Source organism: Schistocerca cancellata, chromosome 5 (assembly GCF_023864275.1).
Source record: "Schistocerca cancellata isolate TAMUIC-IGC-003103 chromosome 5, iqSchCanc2.1, whole genome shotgun sequence".
Lineage (NCBI taxonomy): Eukaryota > Metazoa > Arthropoda > Insecta > Orthoptera > Acrididae > Schistocerca > Schistocerca cancellata.
This window is the reverse complement of record NC_064630.1, coordinates 250,631,404-250,652,158: the sequence shown is the minus strand read 5'-3', so window position 1 is coordinate 250,652,158 and position 20,755 is coordinate 250,631,404. Positions and strand designations below refer to the sequence as shown.

The 20,755-nt window shown below is 43.8% G+C and overlaps 1 protein-coding gene across 1 annotated transcript in view; it reads right to left on the bottom strand.

The window, feature by feature from the left end:
• The window catches only part of LOC126188468 (synaptic vesicle membrane protein VAT-1 homolog), a 96,139-nt gene extending 78,102 nt beyond the window's left edge, over positions 1 to 18,037 (bottom strand). The window contains exon 1 of the mRNA XM_049930071.1: positions 17,999 to 18,037. Within this exon, the coding sequence (XP_049786028.1) occupies positions 17,999 to 18,037 (39 nt within the window). The remainder of the gene's footprint in view (positions 1 to 17,998) is intronic.
• Positions 18,038 to 20,755: the final 2,718 nt, after the last annotated feature.

Genomic DNA, 20,755 nt, shown 5'->3' with positions numbered 1-20,755 from the left:
GTGACAAGGAAGGGAGCTTGCTGTGGAACAAATATTACCGTCTGCATTGATAAAAGATCCTTTTAAGAACCATGTCCCACATTTAGTAATGTCCAGCGGACAATCATGAATCACAGTGAAGTAAGGGTAATTTGTCACTTTGAATAAAAGTGTCATTGCTGTTCGTCTCATTGAATATTTTGTTCAGTTACCTTCTGTGCTATAATGTAGCAGTTCTTTCCATGCATGGTCCAAGTGAGCCGTGGCGAGCTGGCGCCAGTGTTATTTTGTTCCTGCATCGTTGATTGTGTTTGAACTAAACTATCATTGCTTTTCGCGTGTCTTACCTTCCGGATTGGCGAGCGAAGGGATTGGGTTGTTAGCCTTCGACGGGTAATCCTCGAGATCACGTGACATTTCGCTGGGAGACGAGTGTCAACGACTGCCGAACGAGCCTGATGACCGTTATATGTTGTGGTGTGAAATCGGTCGGGCGATTTGGCGACACAAGCAGCTTGGAGATCACATGATTTTATGTTGGCGTTTACAGAGTCTGCACGTTATTAATATAGCTGTTCATGTGTAAAATTCTTAAGGTCAAAGTTGCGAATTTGTCATTAGTGTAACGCCTTCCTTTATACTCTTACCCATATATCGAGTCAAAGTTTCTGCCGAGTGTTTCTGTTTTTCAGAGTCATTGGAATGTCTTTATGATTCGCGCAAAAACCTTTCATTGCGCCAGCGCCTTGGCAAGGAGTGAAATGTCATCTTAGTTCTGGGCCTGGCAGTGTTTAAGAACCTGGCCACTACCGGGAGTTGGTCACATACCGCCTTCCAGAGTTTAGCATTTATCTTCCTTCCGACAAGTCGGGTTAAGCTAGTAGATATATAAATATATATTGTATGTAACATGTTCTTATACGAACCTGTTTCCTTAAATACACTCCTGGAAATTGAAATAAGAACACCGTGAATTCATTGTCCCAGGAAGGGGAAACTTTATTGACACATTCCTGGGGTCAGATACATCACATGATCACACTGACAGAACCACAGGCACATAGACACAGGCAACAGAGCATGCACAATGTCGGTACTAGTACAGTGTATATCCACCTTTCGCAGCAATGCAGGCTGCTATTCTCCCATGGAGACGATCGTAGAGATGCTGGATGTAGTCCTGTGGAACGGCTTGCCATGCCATTTCCACCTGGCGCCTCAGTTGGACCAGCGTTCGTGCTGGACGTGCAGACCGCGTGAGACGACGCTTCATCCAGTCCCAAACATGCTCAATGGGGGACAGATCCGGAGATCTTGCTGGCCAGGGTAGTTGACTTACACCTTCTAGAGCACGTTGGGTGGCACGGGATACATGCGGACGTGCATTGTCCTGTTGGAACAGCAAGTTCCCTTGCCGGTCTAGGAATGGTAGAACGATGGGTTCGATGACGGTTTGGATGTACCGTGCACTATTCAGTGTCCCCTCGACGATCACCAGTGGTGTACGGCCAGTGTAGGAGATCGCTCCCCACACCATGATGCCGGGTGTTGGCCCTGTGTGCCTCGGTCGTATGCAGTGCTGATTGTGGCGCTCACCTGCACGGCGCCAAACACGCATACGACCATCATTGGCACCAAGCCAGAAGCGACTCTCATCGCTGAAGACGACACGTCTCCATTCGTCCCTCCATTCACGCCTGTCGCGACACCACTGGAGGCGGGCTGCACGATGTTGGGGCGTTAGCGGAAGACGGCCTAACGGTGTGCGGGACCGTAGCCCAGCTTCATGGAGACGGTTGCGAATGGTCCTCGCCGATACCCCAGGAGCAACAGTGTCCCTAATTTGCTGGGAAGTGGCGGTGCGGTCCCCTACGGCACTGCGTAGGATCATACGGTCTTTGCGTGCATCCGTGCGTCGCTGCGGTCCGGTCCCAGGTCGACGGGCACTTGCACCTTCCGCCGACCACTGGCGACAACATCGATGTACTGTGGAGACCTCACGCCCCACGTGTTGAGCAATTCGGCGGTACGTCCACCCGGCCTCCCGCATGCCCACTATACGCCCTCGCTCAGTCCGTCAACTGCACATACGGTTCACGTCCACGCTGTCGCGGCATGCTACCAGTGTTAAAGACTGCGATGGAGCTCCGTATGCCACGGCAAACTGGCTGACACTGACGGCGGCGGTGCACAAATGCTGCGCAGCTAGCGCCATTCGACGGCCAACACCGCGGTTCCTGATGTGTCCGCTGTGCCGTGCGTGTGATCATTGCTTGTACAGCCCTCTCGCAGTGTCCGGAGCAAGTATGGTGGGTCTGACACACCGGTGTCAATGTGTTCTTTTTTCCATTTCCAGGAGTGTATTATCGACTGATAACTGGCTAAACTTTAAATTCCATAGCATCTCCTGAGTTCCTTGCACAGCTCTTCCTAGTAGTTATTTATTAACACTTCTGAGCACGTTAACATTCATTTTCATAGATCAATGTTTCTGTTGTAGTTTTTATATAAGTGGTTGTATCATGTTATGTAATTAGATCTTAACTTGTCACTAGTGTTGAAATGTCATTAAGTTACCGTTTATTGGTAACTGTTTTCATTATATGTATTTTGAGGGAAATCCTATAAGGGAGTTTGAATTTCTGATCTTTGTCAGTAATTCTGTTTCCTTAATAAGGGAAAATAAAGCGTGGGGTGTTAGTGCCCGGCAACATTAAGTTTGTAATTGACCTTTTAACAAGTGTTCTTTAACGGAATGAAATAGTAAGTTTATAAGGGTATTTTAGTGAAGCATATTAAGTGTGGCCATCTTAATGTAATAACTGGTTTTAAGGAGTTTGATTAAGTGGCTATGTGAAGTAACTGATAATTGCTATGCTGAAGGTTTCTATAAATGCCTGGCACATTACGTTTGTTATAACTTCCTCTTAAGGGACTGTTTAGTAAGTAATGAGTACGTTGGGTTTCTAACCGTATTTGCAAGGCTTTATCTAGTGGCTCGTCCACAATTTGTAATTGTCAAATTCCTTAAAAGGCGTAAATTCAATAAAATGTCTTAATTATAAATTGTGACTACCAACCATGATTCCATCCCACTTCCTCTTTTATGGTATCTAAGATATGGTGGGTAAGTGTGGCATGAAAAGGGAACTACTTATCACCAAGGTTCATCCAGCTATGTTACGTGGCAGTGACACATCATAGGGAAGTTATTCTCGTCCTTACGTTTTGCACACCAGTGTTTTACTTTGTATTTAAACTTCTCTTTTTCTATTAATACTAACACTGAGGAGCCAAAGAAATTGATACACGTGACCAATATCGTGTAGGGCCCCAGCGAGCACGCAGAAGTGCCGCAACGTAACGTGGCATGGACTCGACAAAAGCCTGAAGTAGTGCTGGAGGAATCTAATACCATGAATCCTGCAGGGCTGTCCATAAATCCGTAGGAATACGAGGGTGTGGAGACCTCTTCTGAACAGCACGTTGCAAGGCATCCCAGATATGTCTGGGGAGTTTTGTGGCCAGCGGAAGTGTTTAAGCTCAGATGAGTGTTCCTGGAGCCTCTCTGTAGCAATTCTGGACGTGTGGAATGTCGCATTGTCCTGCTGGAATTGCACAAGTCCGTCGGAATGCACAATGGGCATGAATGGACGCAGGTGATCAGACAGGATGCCTACGTACGTGTCATCTGTCAGAATCGTATCTAGACGTATCAGGGGTCCCTCATCACTCCAACTGAACATGCCCCCCCAACACTGCAGATCCCCACCAGCTTGAACAGTCCCCTACTAACATGCAGGGTCCATGGATTAATGAGGTTGTCTCCATACCCGTACACGTCCATCCGCTAGACGCAATTTGAAACGAGACTCGTCCGACCAGGCAACGTGTTTCCAGTCATCAACAGTCCTACGTCGGTGCTGGCGGGCCCAGGTGGGGTGTAAGGCTTTGTGTAGTGCAGTCATCAATGTACACGAATGGACCTTCGGCTCCGAAAGATGTTTCGTTGAATGGTTCGCACTCTGACACTAGCTGATGACCCAGCACTGAAATCTGCAGCAATTTTTGTAATGGTTGCAGTCCAGTCGTCGTTGGTCCCGTTCCTGTAGGATTTTTTTCCGGCCGCAGCGATATTGAAGATTTGAAGTTTAACCGGATTCCTGATATTCACGGTCCACCCGTGAATTGATCCTACCGGAAAATCCCCATTTCATAGCTACCACGGAGATGCTGCGTCCCTTCGTTCGTGCGCCGACAATAACACCACATTCAAACACACTTAAATCCTAATAACCTGCCATTGTGGCAGTAGTAACCGGTCTAACAACTGCGCCAGACACTTGTTGTCTTATAAAGGTGTTGCCGATCGCAGCGCCGAATTCTGCCTGTTTACATATCTCTGTACTTGAATACTCATGCCTGTACCAGTTTCTTTGGCGCTTCAGGGTATGTACAAAGTGTAACGTGGCTATACAAACTTCAAGGGGTCTAGCAGATGTCTTGAGGAACAAACAGCGGCTATCGGCCCATGTGCAAAATTCTCATTTGGCGACGCTACGCAGCGTCGGAGTTTGCGTGCAAAGGCTGCAGTTAGGACACCTCTGGAGCAGAAAATGTGAGTTGGTGGGTTGACCGTGTTTTGATAATCGTGAAAGCGTTAGACGTTATCTGACGTCCGGAATGCTGTCTGGCCCACTGCATTGAGCTCCGCTACGGGTTCGTCTGTAGTGTACTGACAAGACAGCCAGTCCACAGTGACGGCTAAACCGAAAGGCACGCGTTTACACACGCCGGCTGGCGTTAGGTCTGAAACAGGATACGTTTTGAATGCTATAAAGAAAAGTACGTAGCTTCTGGAATACTTAACTTTAATCCATCATTTGTATACAGCATTCTTGATGATACAAGTGAGACTCTCTCTAGAAATGGTTAATGGCGCCTTGCTAGGTCGTAGCCATGGACTTAGCTGAAGGCTATTCTAACTGTCTCTCGGCAAATGAGAGAAAAGCTTCGTCAGTGTAGTCGCTAGCAAAGTCGTCCGTACAACTGGGCCGAGTGCTAGTACGTCTCTCTAGACCTGCCGTGTGGTGGCGCTCGGTCTGCAATTACTGACAGTGGCGACACGCGGGTCCGACATGTACTAATGGACCGCGGCCGATTTAAAGCTACCATCTAGCAAGTGTGGTGTCTGGCGGTGACACCACATCGTCAATATACAAACCCACCGTTGCTGCGAAATGAGCGGTAGGCACCGGCCCCTGTACTTCGATGCATCGTAGCACCGTTTGATGAAGTTTCCGGAAGTAGGGGTCTATGCTCAGCTTGTTCCTCGACACAACCTCTACAGCTCCTGCAAATCTATTACTATCGGTTTCCAGCACACTGTATATACAGTTAGGTGCAAAAAGTCATGGCTTAGAGAAATGCACATCCACTAATGGCGGTAGTATCGCTTACACAAGGTATGAAACCGCCATTTGGATTGAGTGATTCATGTGAAAAGCTTTCCGACCTCATTATGGCCGCAAGACGGAAATTAACAGACTTTGAACGCGGAATGGTAGTTGGAGCTAGACGCATGGGAAATTCCAATTGGGAAACCTTTAGGGAAATTGAATTTTCCGGGATCCCCAATGTCAAGAGTGTACCAAGGATAGCAAATGTCAGGCAATACCTGTCGCCACGGACAACACTGTGGCCAACAGCCTTCACTTAACGATCCAGAAAGAGGCGATTGCTTGGAGTTGTCAGTTCTAACAGGCAAGCTACACTGCGTGAAACAATCGCAGAAATAAGTGTGGGTGCTATGACGTACGTGTCCGTTAGGACAGTACAGCGAAATTTGGTGTTCAAAAGGTTCAAATGGCTCTGAGCACTATGAGACTTAACATCTGTGGTCATCAGTCCCCTAGAACTTAGAACTACTTAAACCTAACTAACCCAAGGACATCACACACATCCATGCCCGAGGCAGGATTCGAACCTGCGACCGTAGCGGTCACACGGTTCCAGACTGAAGCGCCTAGAACCGCACGGCCACACCGGCCGGCGAAATTTGCTGTTAATGGCATATGGCGGCAGATGACTGATGCGAATGCCTTTGCTAACAGCCCGACACAGCCTGCAGCGCCTCTCCTGGGCTAATGACCATATCGGTTGGATGCTAGACGACTGGAAAACCTGGCGTGGTCAGATGAGTCCCGACTTCAGTTGGCAGTAGGGTTCGAGTGTGGCGCCGACTCCACGAAGCCAAGGACTCAGTTTGTCAATAAGACAATGTGCAAGCTGGTGGTGGCTCCATATTGGTGTTTTTTTTACAGGGATCATTGGCTGAAAGTGGTTATGTCTGGCTAGTTGGAGATCATTTTCAGCCATTCATGGACTTCGTGTTCCCAATCTACGATCAAATTTTTATGGATAATAATGGGCCACAATTATTCATGATCGATTTGAAGAAGATTCTGTACAATTCGAGTGAATGATATGGCCACCCAGACCGCCCAAGATGAATTCAATCGAACATTTATTAGACATAATCGAGAGGTCAATTCGTGCACAAAGTAGTGCACTGGCAACACTTTCGCAATGATAGACCGCTATAGAGGGAGCGTAGCTCAATATTTATGCAGGGGACTTCGAACAACTTGTTGAATCGATGACACGTCGAGTTACTGCACAACACCAGACAAAAGAATGTACTACAGGATACTAGGATGGGCCCCATAGCTTTTGTCACCTGAGTCTACTGCCATTAATTAAACAGCGCGTCGTAGGCACGTTGCCCTTGCCGGTGCCGTATTTCCTGACTTCTGGAAGGAATTCGATACAGTTTTGCAATGTTGTTTAGTGAACAAAATATGAGATTATCGACCGTCTGACATACTTTGCGGTAAGGTTCAGGACTTTGTTGCAGATATAAATCAACACATGGCTGTTAACGGAACAAGAACAAATCATGTAACGGTACTGAATGTTGTCATTCCGCTTAGGCTGTTCCAAAAATCTATATATAACATGGCGCCGAACATTAAAAAATCAAAAACATACCATTACCCCATGCCACGCGACAATAGCAAATTGTTGAAACTACAATTCTGATATGAGATATCCATTACTGTTCGATTACACCGTAGGGAACAAATTGCTGGAAACGATAAAATATGTAGCAGCAAGAATCCGGAGTGCCCTGAACGGAGGTGGGTGTAAGCTCCTGTGGGACCAAACTGTTGAGGTCATCGGTCCCTAGGCTTACACACTACTTAAACTAACTCACTAACTTACGTTATGGACAAGACACACACGCAAGGGAGGACTCGAACCTCCTAAAGGGGAACGGCGCGAACCGTGGCAAGGAGCCTGAAACCGCACGTCTACCCAGGACGGAGTCCTGAAGTGGATCAAAAGTGGTTCAAATGGCTCTGAGCACTATGGGACTTAACATCTGAGGTCATCAGTCCCCTAGAACTTAGAACTACTTAAACCTAACTAACCTAAGGACATCACATACATCCATGCCCGAGGCAGGATTCGAACCTGCGACCGTAGCGGTCTCGCAGTTCCAGACTGAAGCGCCAAGGACTGCTCGGCCACAGCGGCCGGCCTTGAAGGGGATCGGCCACATAAAACAAATAGTAGAAAAAGCAGACTCCAGCGTGAGATTCATAGGAGAATCTTAAGGAAGGTATATCATCCACGAAAGTAGTGGCTTACATTACACTCTTTTGACCTATTCTTGAGTATTGACCATACGTTTAGATTCAAATGGCTCCCAGCACTATGGGACTAAACATCTGTGGTCATCAGTCCCCCTAGAACTTAGAACTACTTAAACCTAACTAACCTAAGGACATCACACACATCCATGCCCGAGGCAGGATTCGAACCTACGACCGTAGCAGTCGCGCGGTTCCGGACTGAGCGCCTAGAACCGCTAGACCACCGCGGCCGGCTAAGTTTAGATTCCTAACAAGTAGGATTAACACAAGAGACAGAGAAGCTCCAATGAAGAACCGGGTGCTTCGTCACTGGATCGCTGACCTCGGTGCGAGTGCGTTACGGAGATGCTCAATAGCCTCTAGTGACAGGTGCATAAGGAAGGAGTTGTGCATCATGGAAAAGCTCACTGTTGAAATTTCGAGTGCGTCCGGCTCAAGAAGAGTCGGACAGCATGTTATTTCCTCCCACAAACTGCGAGATCGGCCGTGTTCGTGCCGATCTCACACGAAGCTGCAAACGCGCTGCTCCAGAGGCAGTCCAGTATGATGATTCCAGGCTGGCCTCCAGTGGGCACTCGCTCTTTAGTCTCCCTCATTCGCCGCAATGCTGAGGGGCGGGGTCACAAAAGTATGAAAATAGAGTTAACCACAAGTGGCCACGCCCACAAAAAAAATCAAATGGTATCCTTCCGCGCCTCTATATGAGTAGGTGCCGGCAGATACCCGGCAGAAGACACGGAGAACGTACGACCAAATGAGTAAGCCTGTCACCGACGCAGTCCCCATACTGCTCAGTTACTATAGTTCCTTCAAATTTTCTTTAAGGTTGACAGTTCGGCATGAACACATGGAGCCATGGAACAGATCTGCACATGCCACATTGAGCTCGTACGTAATCTTACATTTTATTCAAATTGCTGAGACGGCAAACTGTTCGACGTACAAAGATAGAGATACCCTCAATTTGTTGTGGAAGAGTAATACTAGCCATGTATAAATGTATGTTTTGATTTTAGTTTCATCGGTGGTAACAGATTATGAGGGGCAGTCAAATGGAAATCGAACACCGGCCACTGTGGGGCTATGGAATAGTTCCATTCTAAGGTTAACACCACACGCGTTAAGACACTAATCCCACTGATAGACGAGACGGTCAGTTCCTGTTTCGCAGAATGCGGCCGACCGCTGACGGATCCACAACCGTATCCACTCTCGCACTTCCTCGTCCAGCTCAAACCGACGTCCACGAATGTCTTTCTTCAGGTCACCAAACGTGGTAAAAGATCCGTGCTTCACGAAGGGTGTTGCAGTGTTTCCCAACCACATCAATGTAGCGTAGTCTTCATCCGAGTGGCAGTGTGAGTGCAAGTGTTATTGTCCAACAGGATGATTCCATCCGACAGCATTGCGACAGCTGAGGTCAAACGCCAAAGCCAACAGGGGAAACATCGCACATCTCCACCGCCACATATCTACATCTACATTTACAAGACTACTCCGCAATTCACATATAAGTGCTTGGCAGAGGGTTCATCAAACCACAATCATACTATCTCTCTACCATTCCACTCCCGAACAGCGCGCGGGAAAAACGAACACCTAAACCTTTCTGTTCGCGCTCTGATTTCTCTTATTTTGATGATCATTCCTACCTATGTAGGTTGGGCTCAACAAAATATTTTCGCATTCGGAAGAGAAAGTTGGTGACTGAAATTTCGTAAATAGATCTCGCCGCTACGAGAAACGTCTTTGCTGTAATGACTTCCATCCCAATTCGCGTATCATATCTGCCACACTCTCTCCCCTATTACGTGATAATACAAAACGAGCTGCCCTTTTTTGCACCCTTTCGATGTCCTCCGTCAATCCCACCTGGTAAGGATCCCACACCGCGCAGCAATATTCTAACAGAGGACGAACGAGTGTAGTGTAAGCCGTCTCTTTAGTGGACTTGTTGCATCTTCTAAGTGTCCTGCCAATGAAACGCAACCTTTGGCTCGCCTTCCCCACAATATTATCTATGTGGTCTTTCCAACTGAAGTTGTTCGTAATTTTTACACCCAGGTACTTAGTTGAATTGACAGCCTTGAGAATTGTACTGTTTATCGATAATCGAATTCCAACGGATTTCTTTTGGAACTCATGTGGATCACCTCACACTTTTCGTTATTTAGCGTCAACTGCCACCTGCCACACCATACAGCAATCATTTCTAAATCGCTTTGCAACTGATACTGGTCTTCGGATGACCTTACTAGACGGTAAATCACAGCATCATCTGCGAACAACCAAAGAAAACTGCTCAGATTGTCACCCAGGTCATTTATATAGATCAGGAACAGCAGAAGTCCCAGGACGCTTCCCTGGGGAACACCTGATATCACTTCAGTTTTACTCGATGATTTGCCGGCTGTCACTACGAACTGCGAACTTCCTGACAGGAAATCACGAATCCAGCCGCACAACTGAGACGATACCCCGTAGGCCCGTAGCTTGATTAGAAGTCGCTTGTGAGGAACGGTGTCAAAAGCTTTCCGGAAATCTAGAAATACGGAATCAACTTGAGATCCCCTGTCGATAGCGGCCATTACTTCGTGCGAATAAAGAGCTAGCTGCGTTGCACAAGAACGGTGTTTTTTAGAACCATGCTGATTACGTATCTATAGATCGCTCCCTTCGAGGTGATTCATAATGTTTGAATACAGTATATGCTCCAAAACCCTACTGCAAACCGACGTCAATGATATAGGTCTGTAGTTCGATGGATTACTCCTACTACCCCTCTCAAACACTGGTGCGACCTGCGCAATTTTCCAAAGTGTAGGTACAGATCTATCGGTGAGCGAGCGGTTGTATATGATTGCTAAGTAGGGAGCTATTGTATCAGCGTAATCTGAAAGGAACCTAATCGGTATACAATCTGGACCTGAAGACTTGCCCGTATCAAGGGATTTGAGTTGCTTCGCAACCCGTAAGGTATCTACATCTAAGAAATATATTCACACAAGTTCTGGTAAGCTCATCATAACCTCCTTCTTCAACTGCAGGAGTCCTCTGCTCGTCGAGTTCCTCGAACGTAGAACCACAATCAATATCCAGCGCTATGAACACACTTTTCAGAACCTGCGGTTCGCCATAAAGGCAAACAGCAAGGAATCCTGTCAAACGGAATCGTCCTACTGCACGATAACGCCAGCCCCCACATTGCCAAACGGACGAAGGCTTCGCTTCAGCGGTTTGGTTGGGAAACACTGCAACATCCTCTGTATAACCTGGACTTTTCACTGTGTGATTTTCAAATCTCTGGAAACCTGAAGAGAGACGTGCGTGGACGTCGGTTTCAGACGGACAAGGAACTACTTGAGTGTGCGGGGTTGTGGATGAGTCAGCGGCCGCTTGCGTTCTATGAAACATGAATTGGACGCCTCGCCTCTCACTCGGATAAATGTTTTAACGCGTGCGGTGATTACTTTTGAATAAACCATTCCATGGTCCAGTTGCGGCCGATGTTCGGTTTGCATCTGATGTCCCTTCTATTAAGACGATATATGGGCTGATTAAGAAATTAGCCTTTTCTGACGATGCTACCGAATTTTCTACATTTGTAAATCTTTTTTGTTACTGAAAATACCTGATCACATTATGCAAAGGAAATCTGAATAGTAAATTATATATTCATGTTTTCCAAAACGGAAATCTGTCTGAGATCTCTAACGCGAGATAATTCGACGTACAATGCTCCTCTCCAGCGTCATGTACTAATCGACCGCCCGTACGGCTTCGTTATGACGGATGTACCGGCAGGTTTGTTTTGAACCTGTTTTTAAATTTTCTGTTCCACCTGCTTATTCTTATCATAACAAAAAAGGATTATGCCTGCTTATCATGGTGGGAATACCCATCTTAAAAAGGCTACTGTTGTGAGAAAGTACAATAGTTATACAAAAAAAGCAAGGCATCTGTATTGCACAACTTATCTGTATTGTAAAACTTATATTGTAAGCCCCCCCCCCCCCCCCATGAACAATAGACCTTGCCGTTGGTGGGAAGGCTTGCGTGCCTCAGCGATGCAGATAGCCGTACCGTAGGTGCAACGTCAACGGGGGGAGGGGGGAGGGTTATCTGTTGAGAGGCCAGACCAACGTGTGGTTCCTGAAGAGCGGCAGCAGCCTTTTCAGTAGTTGCAGGGGCAACAGTCTGGATGAATGACTGATCTGGCCTTGTGACATCAGCCAAAACGGCCTTGCTGTGCTGGTACTGCGAACGGCTGAAAGCAGGGGGAAACTACAGCCGTAATTTTTCCCGAGGGCATGCAGCTTTACTGTATGGTTAAATGATGATGGCGTCCTCTTGGGTAAATTTTCCGGAGGTAAAATAGTCCCCCATTTGGATCTCGGATCTCCGGGCGGGGACTACTCAAGAGGATGTCGTTATCAGGAGAAAGAAAACTGGCCTTCTACGGATCGGAGCGTGTCAGATCCCTTAATCGGGCAGGTAGGTTAGTAAATTTAAAAAGGGAAATGGATAGGTTAAAGTTAGATATAGTGGGAATTAGTGAAGTTCAGTGGCAGGAGGAACAAGAATACAGGGTTATAATTACGAAATCAAATAGGGGTAATGCAGGAGTAGGTTTAATAATGAATAAAAAATAGGAGTCTGGGTAAGCTACTACAAACAGAATAGTTAACGCATTATTGTGGCCAAGATAGACACGAAGCCCACGCCTACTACAATAGCACAAGTTTATATGCTAACTAGCTCTGCAGATGACGAAGAAATCTAAGAAATGTATGGTGAAATAAAAGAAATTATTCAGATAGTGAAGGGAGACGAAAATTTAATAGTAATGGGTGACTGGAATTCGGCAGTAGAAAAAGGGAGAGAAGGAAACGTAGTAGGTGAATATGGATTGGGGGTAAGAAATGAAAGAGGAAGTCGCCTGGTAGAATTTTCCACAGAGCACAACTTAATCATAGCTAACACTTAGTTCAAGAATCATAAAAATGGTTGTCTACATGGAAGAAGCCTGGAGATACTGATAGGTTTCAGATAGATTATATAATGGTAAGACAGAGACTTACGAACCAGGTTTTAAATTGTAGGACATTTCCAGGGGCAGAATTGGGCTCTGACCACAATCTATTGCTTATGAACTGTAGATTAAAACTGAGGAAACTGCAAAAAGGTGGGAATTTAAGGAGATGGGACCTGCATAAACTGACTAAACCAGAGGTTGTACAGAGTTTCAGGGAGAGCATAAGGGAACAATTGACAGGAACGGGGGAAAGAAACACAGTAGAGGAAGAATGGGTTGCTTTGAGGGATGAAGTAGTGAAGGCAGCAGAGGATCAAGTAGGTAAAAAGACGAGGGCTAGTATAAATCCGTGGGTAACAGAAGATATACAGAAATTAATTGGTGAAAGTAGAAAATATAAAAATGCAGTTAATGAAGCAGGCAAAAAGGAATACAAACGTCGCAAAAATGAGATCGACAGGAAGTGCAAAATGGCTAAGCAGGGATGGCTGGAGGACAAATGTAAGCATGTAGAGTCTTATCTCACTAGGGGTAAGATAGATACTGCCTACAGGAAAATTAAAGATACCTTTAGAGAAAAGAGAACCACTTGTATGAATATCAAGAGCTCAGAAGGAAACCCAGTTCTAAGCAAAGAAGGGAAAGCAGAAAGGAGGAAGGAGTATATAGAGGGTCTATACAAAGGCGATGTACTTGAGGAAAATATTATGGAAATGGAAGAGGATGTAGATGAAGATGAAATTTGAGATACGATACTGCGTGAAGAGTTTGACAGAGCACTGAATGGTCTGAGTCGAAACAAGGTCCCCGGAGTACACAACATTCCATTAGAACTACTGACAGCCTTGGGAGAGCCAGTCCTGACAAAACTCTACCATCTGGTGAGTAAGATGTATGAGAACGGTGAAATACCTTCAGACTTCAAGAAGAATATAATAATTCCAATCCCAAAGAAAGCAGGTGTTGACAGATGTAAAAACTACCGAACTATCAGTTTACTAAGTCACGGCTGCAAAATACTAACGCGAATTCTTTATAGACGAATGGAAAAACTAGTAGTAGCCGACCTCGGGGAAGAACAGTTTGGATTCCGTAGAAAGGTTGGAACACTTGAGGGAATACTGACCCTGCGACTTATCTTAGAAGCTAGATTAAGGAAAGGCAAACCTACGTTTATAGCATTTGTAGACTTAGAGAAAGCTTTTGACAATGTTGACTGGAATACTCTCTTTCAAATTCTGAAGGTGGCAGGAGTAAAATACAGGGAGCGAAAGGCTATTTACAATTTGTACAGAAACCAGATGGCAGTTATAAGAGTCGAGGGACATGAAAGGGAAGCAGTGGTTGGGAAGGGAGTGAGACAGGGTTGTAGCCTCTCCCCGATGTTATTCAATCTGTATATTGAGCAAGCAGTGAAGGAAACAAAAGAAAAATTCGGAGTAGGTATTAAAATCCAAGGAGAAGAAATAAAAACTTTGAGGTTCGCCGATGACATTGTAATTCTGTCAGAGACAGCATAGGACCTGTAGGAGCAGATGAACGGAATGGATCGTGTCTTGAAAGGAGGATATAAGATGAACATCAACAAAAGCAAAACGAGGATAATGGAATGTAGTCGAATTAAGTCGGGTGATGCTGAGAGAATTAGATTAGGAAATGAGACACTTAAAGTAGTAAAGGAGTTTTGCTATTTGGGGAGCAAAATAACCGATGATGGTGGAAGTAGAGAGGATATAAAATGTAGACTGGCAATGGCAAGGAAAGTGTTTCTGAAGAAGAGAAATTTGTTAACATCGAATATAGATTTAAGTGTCAGGAAGCCGTTTCTGAAAGTATTTGTATGGAGTGTAGCCATGTATGGAAGTGAATCATGGACGATAAATAGTTTGGACAAGAAGAGAAAAGAAGCTTTCGAAATGTGGTGCTACAGAAGAATGCTGAAGATTAGATGGGTAGATCACATAACTAATGAGGAGGTATTGAACAGAATTGGGGAGAAGAGGAGTTTGTGGCACAACTTGACTAGAAGAAGGGACCAGTTGGTAGGACATGTTCTGAGGCATCAAGGGATCACCAAGTTAGTATTGGAGGGCAGCGTGGAGGGTAAAAATCGTAGAGGGCGACCAAGAGATGAATACACTAAGCAGATTCAAAGGGATGTAGGTTGCAGTAGGTACTGGGAGATGAAGAAGCTTGCACAGGATAGAGTAGCATGGAGAGCTGCATCAAACCAGTCTCAGGACTGAAGACCACAACAACAACAACAACTATATTGTAAGCTGTACTGTTGATTTTGTGTGATACAGACTGAATTGATGAGATAAGCTTCATCTGCAATTAGCTGCTGATTAGTCCATTTTATTAAAATTTCATATCCTACAATTATATAATTCGTCGTTTTGCAGTACGCTTTTATTCATAGCACCAATTCTCGTCTTCTACGACGACTTTTTCCATAAAGGAACTGTCCTCGTCTAGCATTTCAAAAGCAGCACGGGTTAATGCGTCGTTGTTTTTGTTGAGCAGTAATGGCGTGCAGGATAAACTTTGAACACTACTTTCTTTTCTTCAAAACATTCTGGACAATTTATTGCAGACTTGATTTAGAAATGCTCCTTTTTGATTTGTTGATTTGTGACACAACAACGTTGACACGCTATTGTCGCATTTACACTATTAAACACTGCCTGCTCAAAATGATCGGTCTGATACACATTTTACAGTTGTTATTTCAAACGGTCACCGCAATTATTCAAACTGCCACCGTAATTACAGCGCTCTCGTCGCTGATACGCTAGGAATAAAATCCGTCAGAACTTTTTGAACGGCCGGTCTAGAATTATTTTAATCCAGCAAGACCGATTTTATCGTATGTTACTAATTTTAGTGTTCTACATCTAATTTGTGGTTTTGTTGTAAAAGAGATTGCTAATTATCCAGGCCAGAAGTAGTTCTTTGTTACATGCTTTATCTCTGTTATGAGGTAATTAATTCTGTTGATCTTCTCTGTTCCTACAACTACATAGATACTTCTTCTTTTCTGATTGAACTGCCAGTTCCCACAGAAATCCGAACAAAAATTTTAAAAAATGCAGGCTTCATAGAATTAGAGGCTGAAAAAAGAAATGAAATTGATCAATATTGAAGGATAAATACAGTGAGAAGTTGAACAGTACTAGAAAGGCAACGTAATTAGAAGAAGGGCAATTTTAAAAGCTGATGATACTCGGCAGTTGGAAAAAATTAGAAAGTGGACAAAATTATCATTGGACTCGATTAAATTTGAAAAAAAAAATTAAATCCAAAAGTCTAAAAAGAATATTAACACAGATATTATTGAAATTACGTTGTAGTTATTTACAGGTTTTGAAGAGGCAAATGTGTCAAAACTATTCTGCTCTTGTTTAATCGTGTGATCAATTTGAGGGTTGTCAGATCCATATATAGACAGAATGACGTACGGCGTTGGTTTAGTTAGTTAGCATTCATCTAGTTGTCGATGAGGTGTGGGGTACAGACGTTTGAAGCCGGTTTCTTGAATTCGTCGGCCAGGTGTTTACACGATGTACACATCCATTGCGTTGTGTGCCATTGCCATTGTAGGTTGATTTTCTCCAGATTACAGCAATAACTCGTACAAACCGTGGGCAGAATTAACCCACACATCTATGCATATGTGTCAGTCATCACTTTGGAACTGACATGATAATAGTATTGTACATTTCCTGTCTGTGCATAGTATTGTTTTCCTCCCTGTCTGGACGTTACGTCTCGAAGAGGTGCGACTGTGTATATGAAGATGAGCGTGATGAAGATAACGTAAGTATTAACTACTGTCACGTCTCGACAGTCGTGGACTCCTCCAGACATTTGTGGTAGTAGACTATGTGTGTTCGTTGGGATTTGCCGTAATTTATTCTGATATGCGTACTGAAATCTTTAAGCGTCATCTGAGTTCTGTGACCTTGTCTGTCAGCTTAGAATTTACGTTTAAGAGTTCAACCTCTATATCTAGAAGTACAGCTACATCGCATCTGTCCTTCGAAATTCACCATGCGAAACGTAGTGGAGAGTCTTCAATATCGCTTCCCTCCCCCCCCCCCCCTTCTCCCCCTCTCCAACCCTGCCCTACCTTTCCTATTATATTCTCGGATGGTATACGGGGAAAACGACTTTAGGTACCCATCTGAATGGGCTGTATTATCTCTGATTTTACCGTCGTCATCATTATGTGAGCTACGAACTGGAGGAAGCAATATATTCCTTGAACTATTTTTGAACATCGGTTCTTGAAATTTTCCATGTATTGCTCTCTGCAAAACACAATGTCTGTATTTTAATGGCGCCCAATGCAATTGGTTGAGCTTCTCTGTTTCACTCTCACAATGACTAGATAAACTTTGAATACGAGTACAGGGTTATTCATAAACGCCTACAGGGTCAGGGTTTCAGAAATCGGCTGAACAAAAACTATGACATACAGAACAATGACGCCCGCAAATTACTATTGACATTTCATGTACAAAATTAACAGCTAGGAGTAATTTTTGGCTTGGGACCTTGTGTAAATTGTTGAATCGAACACTCTATCGCACACAGTACTAAAAGGACACCTTCGGTGAAATATATTTTAACACACCGCTACAAAAGACACTTCCTAATTCTTTTGTTCAGTTAGGTGTTAATAGTGTACACTTAAAACGTTGCACTGCCTTGTTTCCGTTTGAAGGTTGTTGTTTTACGAAACTTGTGTTTTGTTGACTTATTGCTCAGCATGTTTACAATTTTATATCTACTGATAGTTGCACCTCGAAAAGTTACGGAATCTCAGTGAACAGGTGAATACTTGTCTGCAGGCCTAAATGCTCTGAAGAAAGTTTTCTAATCATATCCAAACGAACAGTGGCCGTCTACACAGATTAAGACTGACCTTCGGAAGCAAACGCTGCCGGCACACTGGAAATTTCTACTCTGGAGATATGTCATGTTAGAATAGTGTTCCATGCGTGGAACTGGAACATCCACTGAGACATTACAGTTATTCTGGGGCTTTGTATAAGGAGCAATAACACGTGTTAAACTGGAGACGTTACGTAAACAGCGTAAAAAATACCTACGAAGTACCTTTCTTGTGTTTTTGTTGCACTGGTGACTAATATAATACAAAAGTAATTTTCTTGAACATTGCACACGTCACCATTCCGTGTCGGTAGTATTTTACAAGTAATATTAGAACAAACAGGAGATAAAGTTTGTGATGTCTTACCACAGACGGCGCGGTAAACTGCAGGGGTGAAGAATCCATCTCCAGTAACGCAGACGCTGTAATAGAAAAATATAAACATATATCTCAGAATGGGAGTTCGTATTTGATGCACAGTGTTCAGTTCGTGTTTATACGCAGCAGACAGACGTTTACAGGACAGTTTTAATTAGATACAAATAATAACTCTACAAGAAAGAAAACATTTCCAGTACTTGTGTCAACTAATTTCCCAAAAAGTCTTTTTTCTTGTGTTTGAGTTCACAGCTGCTGTTGTTTTCCAGAGTAGAGTGCTTTACATTTAGTTTAAAATAAACACTTTATTTCATTACTTAGGAATTAGTTAAATTCACCCCATAGGCATTATCAAGCTAAATCACAAGAAAAATTGCTATGCTTCTACCATGTTATGATTCGCACATCAGTGTGAAGAAGAAGAACGTTGTGAAGGTGTAAAAATGATCGAACTATCAGTATAATAATTCATGGTTGCAAAATATTGACATGAATTCCTTACAGAATAATGAAAAATCTGGTAGAAGCCGACCTCGGGAAAGGATAGGCAAAACCTCCGTTTACAGCGTTTGTAGACTTAAGAAAGCTTTTGGCGATGTTGACTGTGATACTCTCTTTGAAAGTTTCAAGGTAGCGGAGGTAAACTACAGAGAGCGAAAGGCTATTCACAGCTTGCACAAAAACCAGGCGGTAGTTATAAGAGTCGAGGGGCACGAAAGGGAAGCAATGGTCGAGAAGGGAGTGAGACAACGTTGTCGCGTATCCCCGATGTTATTCAATCTGTACATTGAGCAGTCAGTAACGGAAATAAAAGAAAACTTTGGAGTGGAAATTAAAGTTCAGGGAGAAAATACGATACGATATGATATGGGGGTCCGGCACAAACTTTGATTGTAGATATTCCATTGTACAGCTCCCAGAACGGCACAAATTTTCACTGTCGTCATTCCATTTTACAGCTGATGGTCGTCCATATTCGCAACTGCGAATACATGTAATGTAAAAACTTTGAGGTTTGCTGATAACGTTGTAATGCTATCAGAAACAGCAAAGGACTTGAAAGAGCACTAGAACAGAATGGACATTGTCTTGAAAGGAGGATATAAGATGAACAACAATAAATGCAAGACAAAGGTAATGGAATGTAGTCGAATTAAATAAGGTTATACTGAGAGAATTAGCATAGGAAACGAGACACTGAAAGTAGTAAATGAGTTCTGTTATTTCGGTAGCAAAATAACTGATGATGGCCGAAGTAGAGAGGATATAAAACGTAGACTGGCAATGGAAAGAAAAGCATTTCTGATGAAGGAAATTTGTAAACGTCGAATATAGACTTCAGTGTTGGGAAATCCTTTGTGAAGGTATTTGTCTGTAGTGTAGCCATGTATGGAAGTGAAACATTGACGATCAATAGTTTAGACACGGAAAAAATAGAAGGTTTTGAAATGTTGCAGCACAGAAAAATGCTGAAAATTAGATGGGTAGATCATGTAGCCAATGACAACATACTGGATAGAACTGGAGAGACAAGTAATTTGTAGCTCAACTTCACTAAAAGAAGGGATCGGTTGGTAGGACACATTCTGAGACATCAAGGAAGCACGAGTTCAGTACTAGAGGGAAATGTGAGGTGTAAACGTAGATGGAGACCAAGAGACGATTACAGTAAACAGGTTCAGAAGGATGTAGGTTGCAGTAGTTATTCGTAGATGAGGAGGTTTGCACGGGATATAGTAGCATGAAGAGCTGTATCAAACTAGTCTTCAGAGCGAAGACCACAACAACAACATTCTGTAAGCGTAACACATATAATTGTGTTGTAGCTTGATAAAGCCCGTCTTGGCGAAATTAATTATTTGATAAGTAATGAAATACAGCGCGTATTTCAAAATAAAACAACTGTCCACATAGAAAATGACTTCTTTTACCCAAGTTCCCAAAATGTTAGTTTTTGGCCGGATTTATTTTTCAGTTCCACGTGACGCAAAATTATCCTAGACGAGGAATTGCTACAATGCAGTTTATTAACAACAAGGAGCAAGACTACCATAACGCTCGAGTGACACTCGTTTTAGTTTCGTTCTGAATATGGTTCACGGATCCGAAAGTCAAATTCAGGAGCGCACAGATCGTCCGGGCAGTAAGAGTGTCTTTTTTCTAATTATCTGTTTAAACGTTCACCCGCTGTATATGCAACATATATCCCAGTTACTCTGAAGAAAGCAACCATTAAGCTAATGAGCGAATCCGAGGCGATCGTTCGTTCACGTGCCACCTTCTACGAAGACGAGTTACATCAAGAACTTCTGCGGTTCTTGATTCGGATAATGAATTCGAAAGATTTTTGAGTTCCTTTCTGCAATGCAATGAATTCACAACGAATATGCCTGTTTGAGCCTCTGTTTTTATGAGAGGACTGCTTATTATGAATTAACTTTATTAGACACTTAGCAACCATAAGATTTCTGCTGGTTCCCTGTTCTCTCATATGAGAAGATAGGCTGCACCGTGAAGTTGTGAAGTCCAATCTCAAAAAATTCATATTATTGTTATACACTAGACTGCAGACTGAAAGTCCGTCTCTAATGACTCCGTCACCGACGGGATGTTACTTGCACTTGTGACTTAATCCGGCAGAGTCAACCTACGTATTGTTACTATATGGGAAAACAGGTTTCTTGGTGAATTTCACTCATGAAATCTTCTCTGCTAATCAGATGAGTCATGGCATCGTGTTGTCGC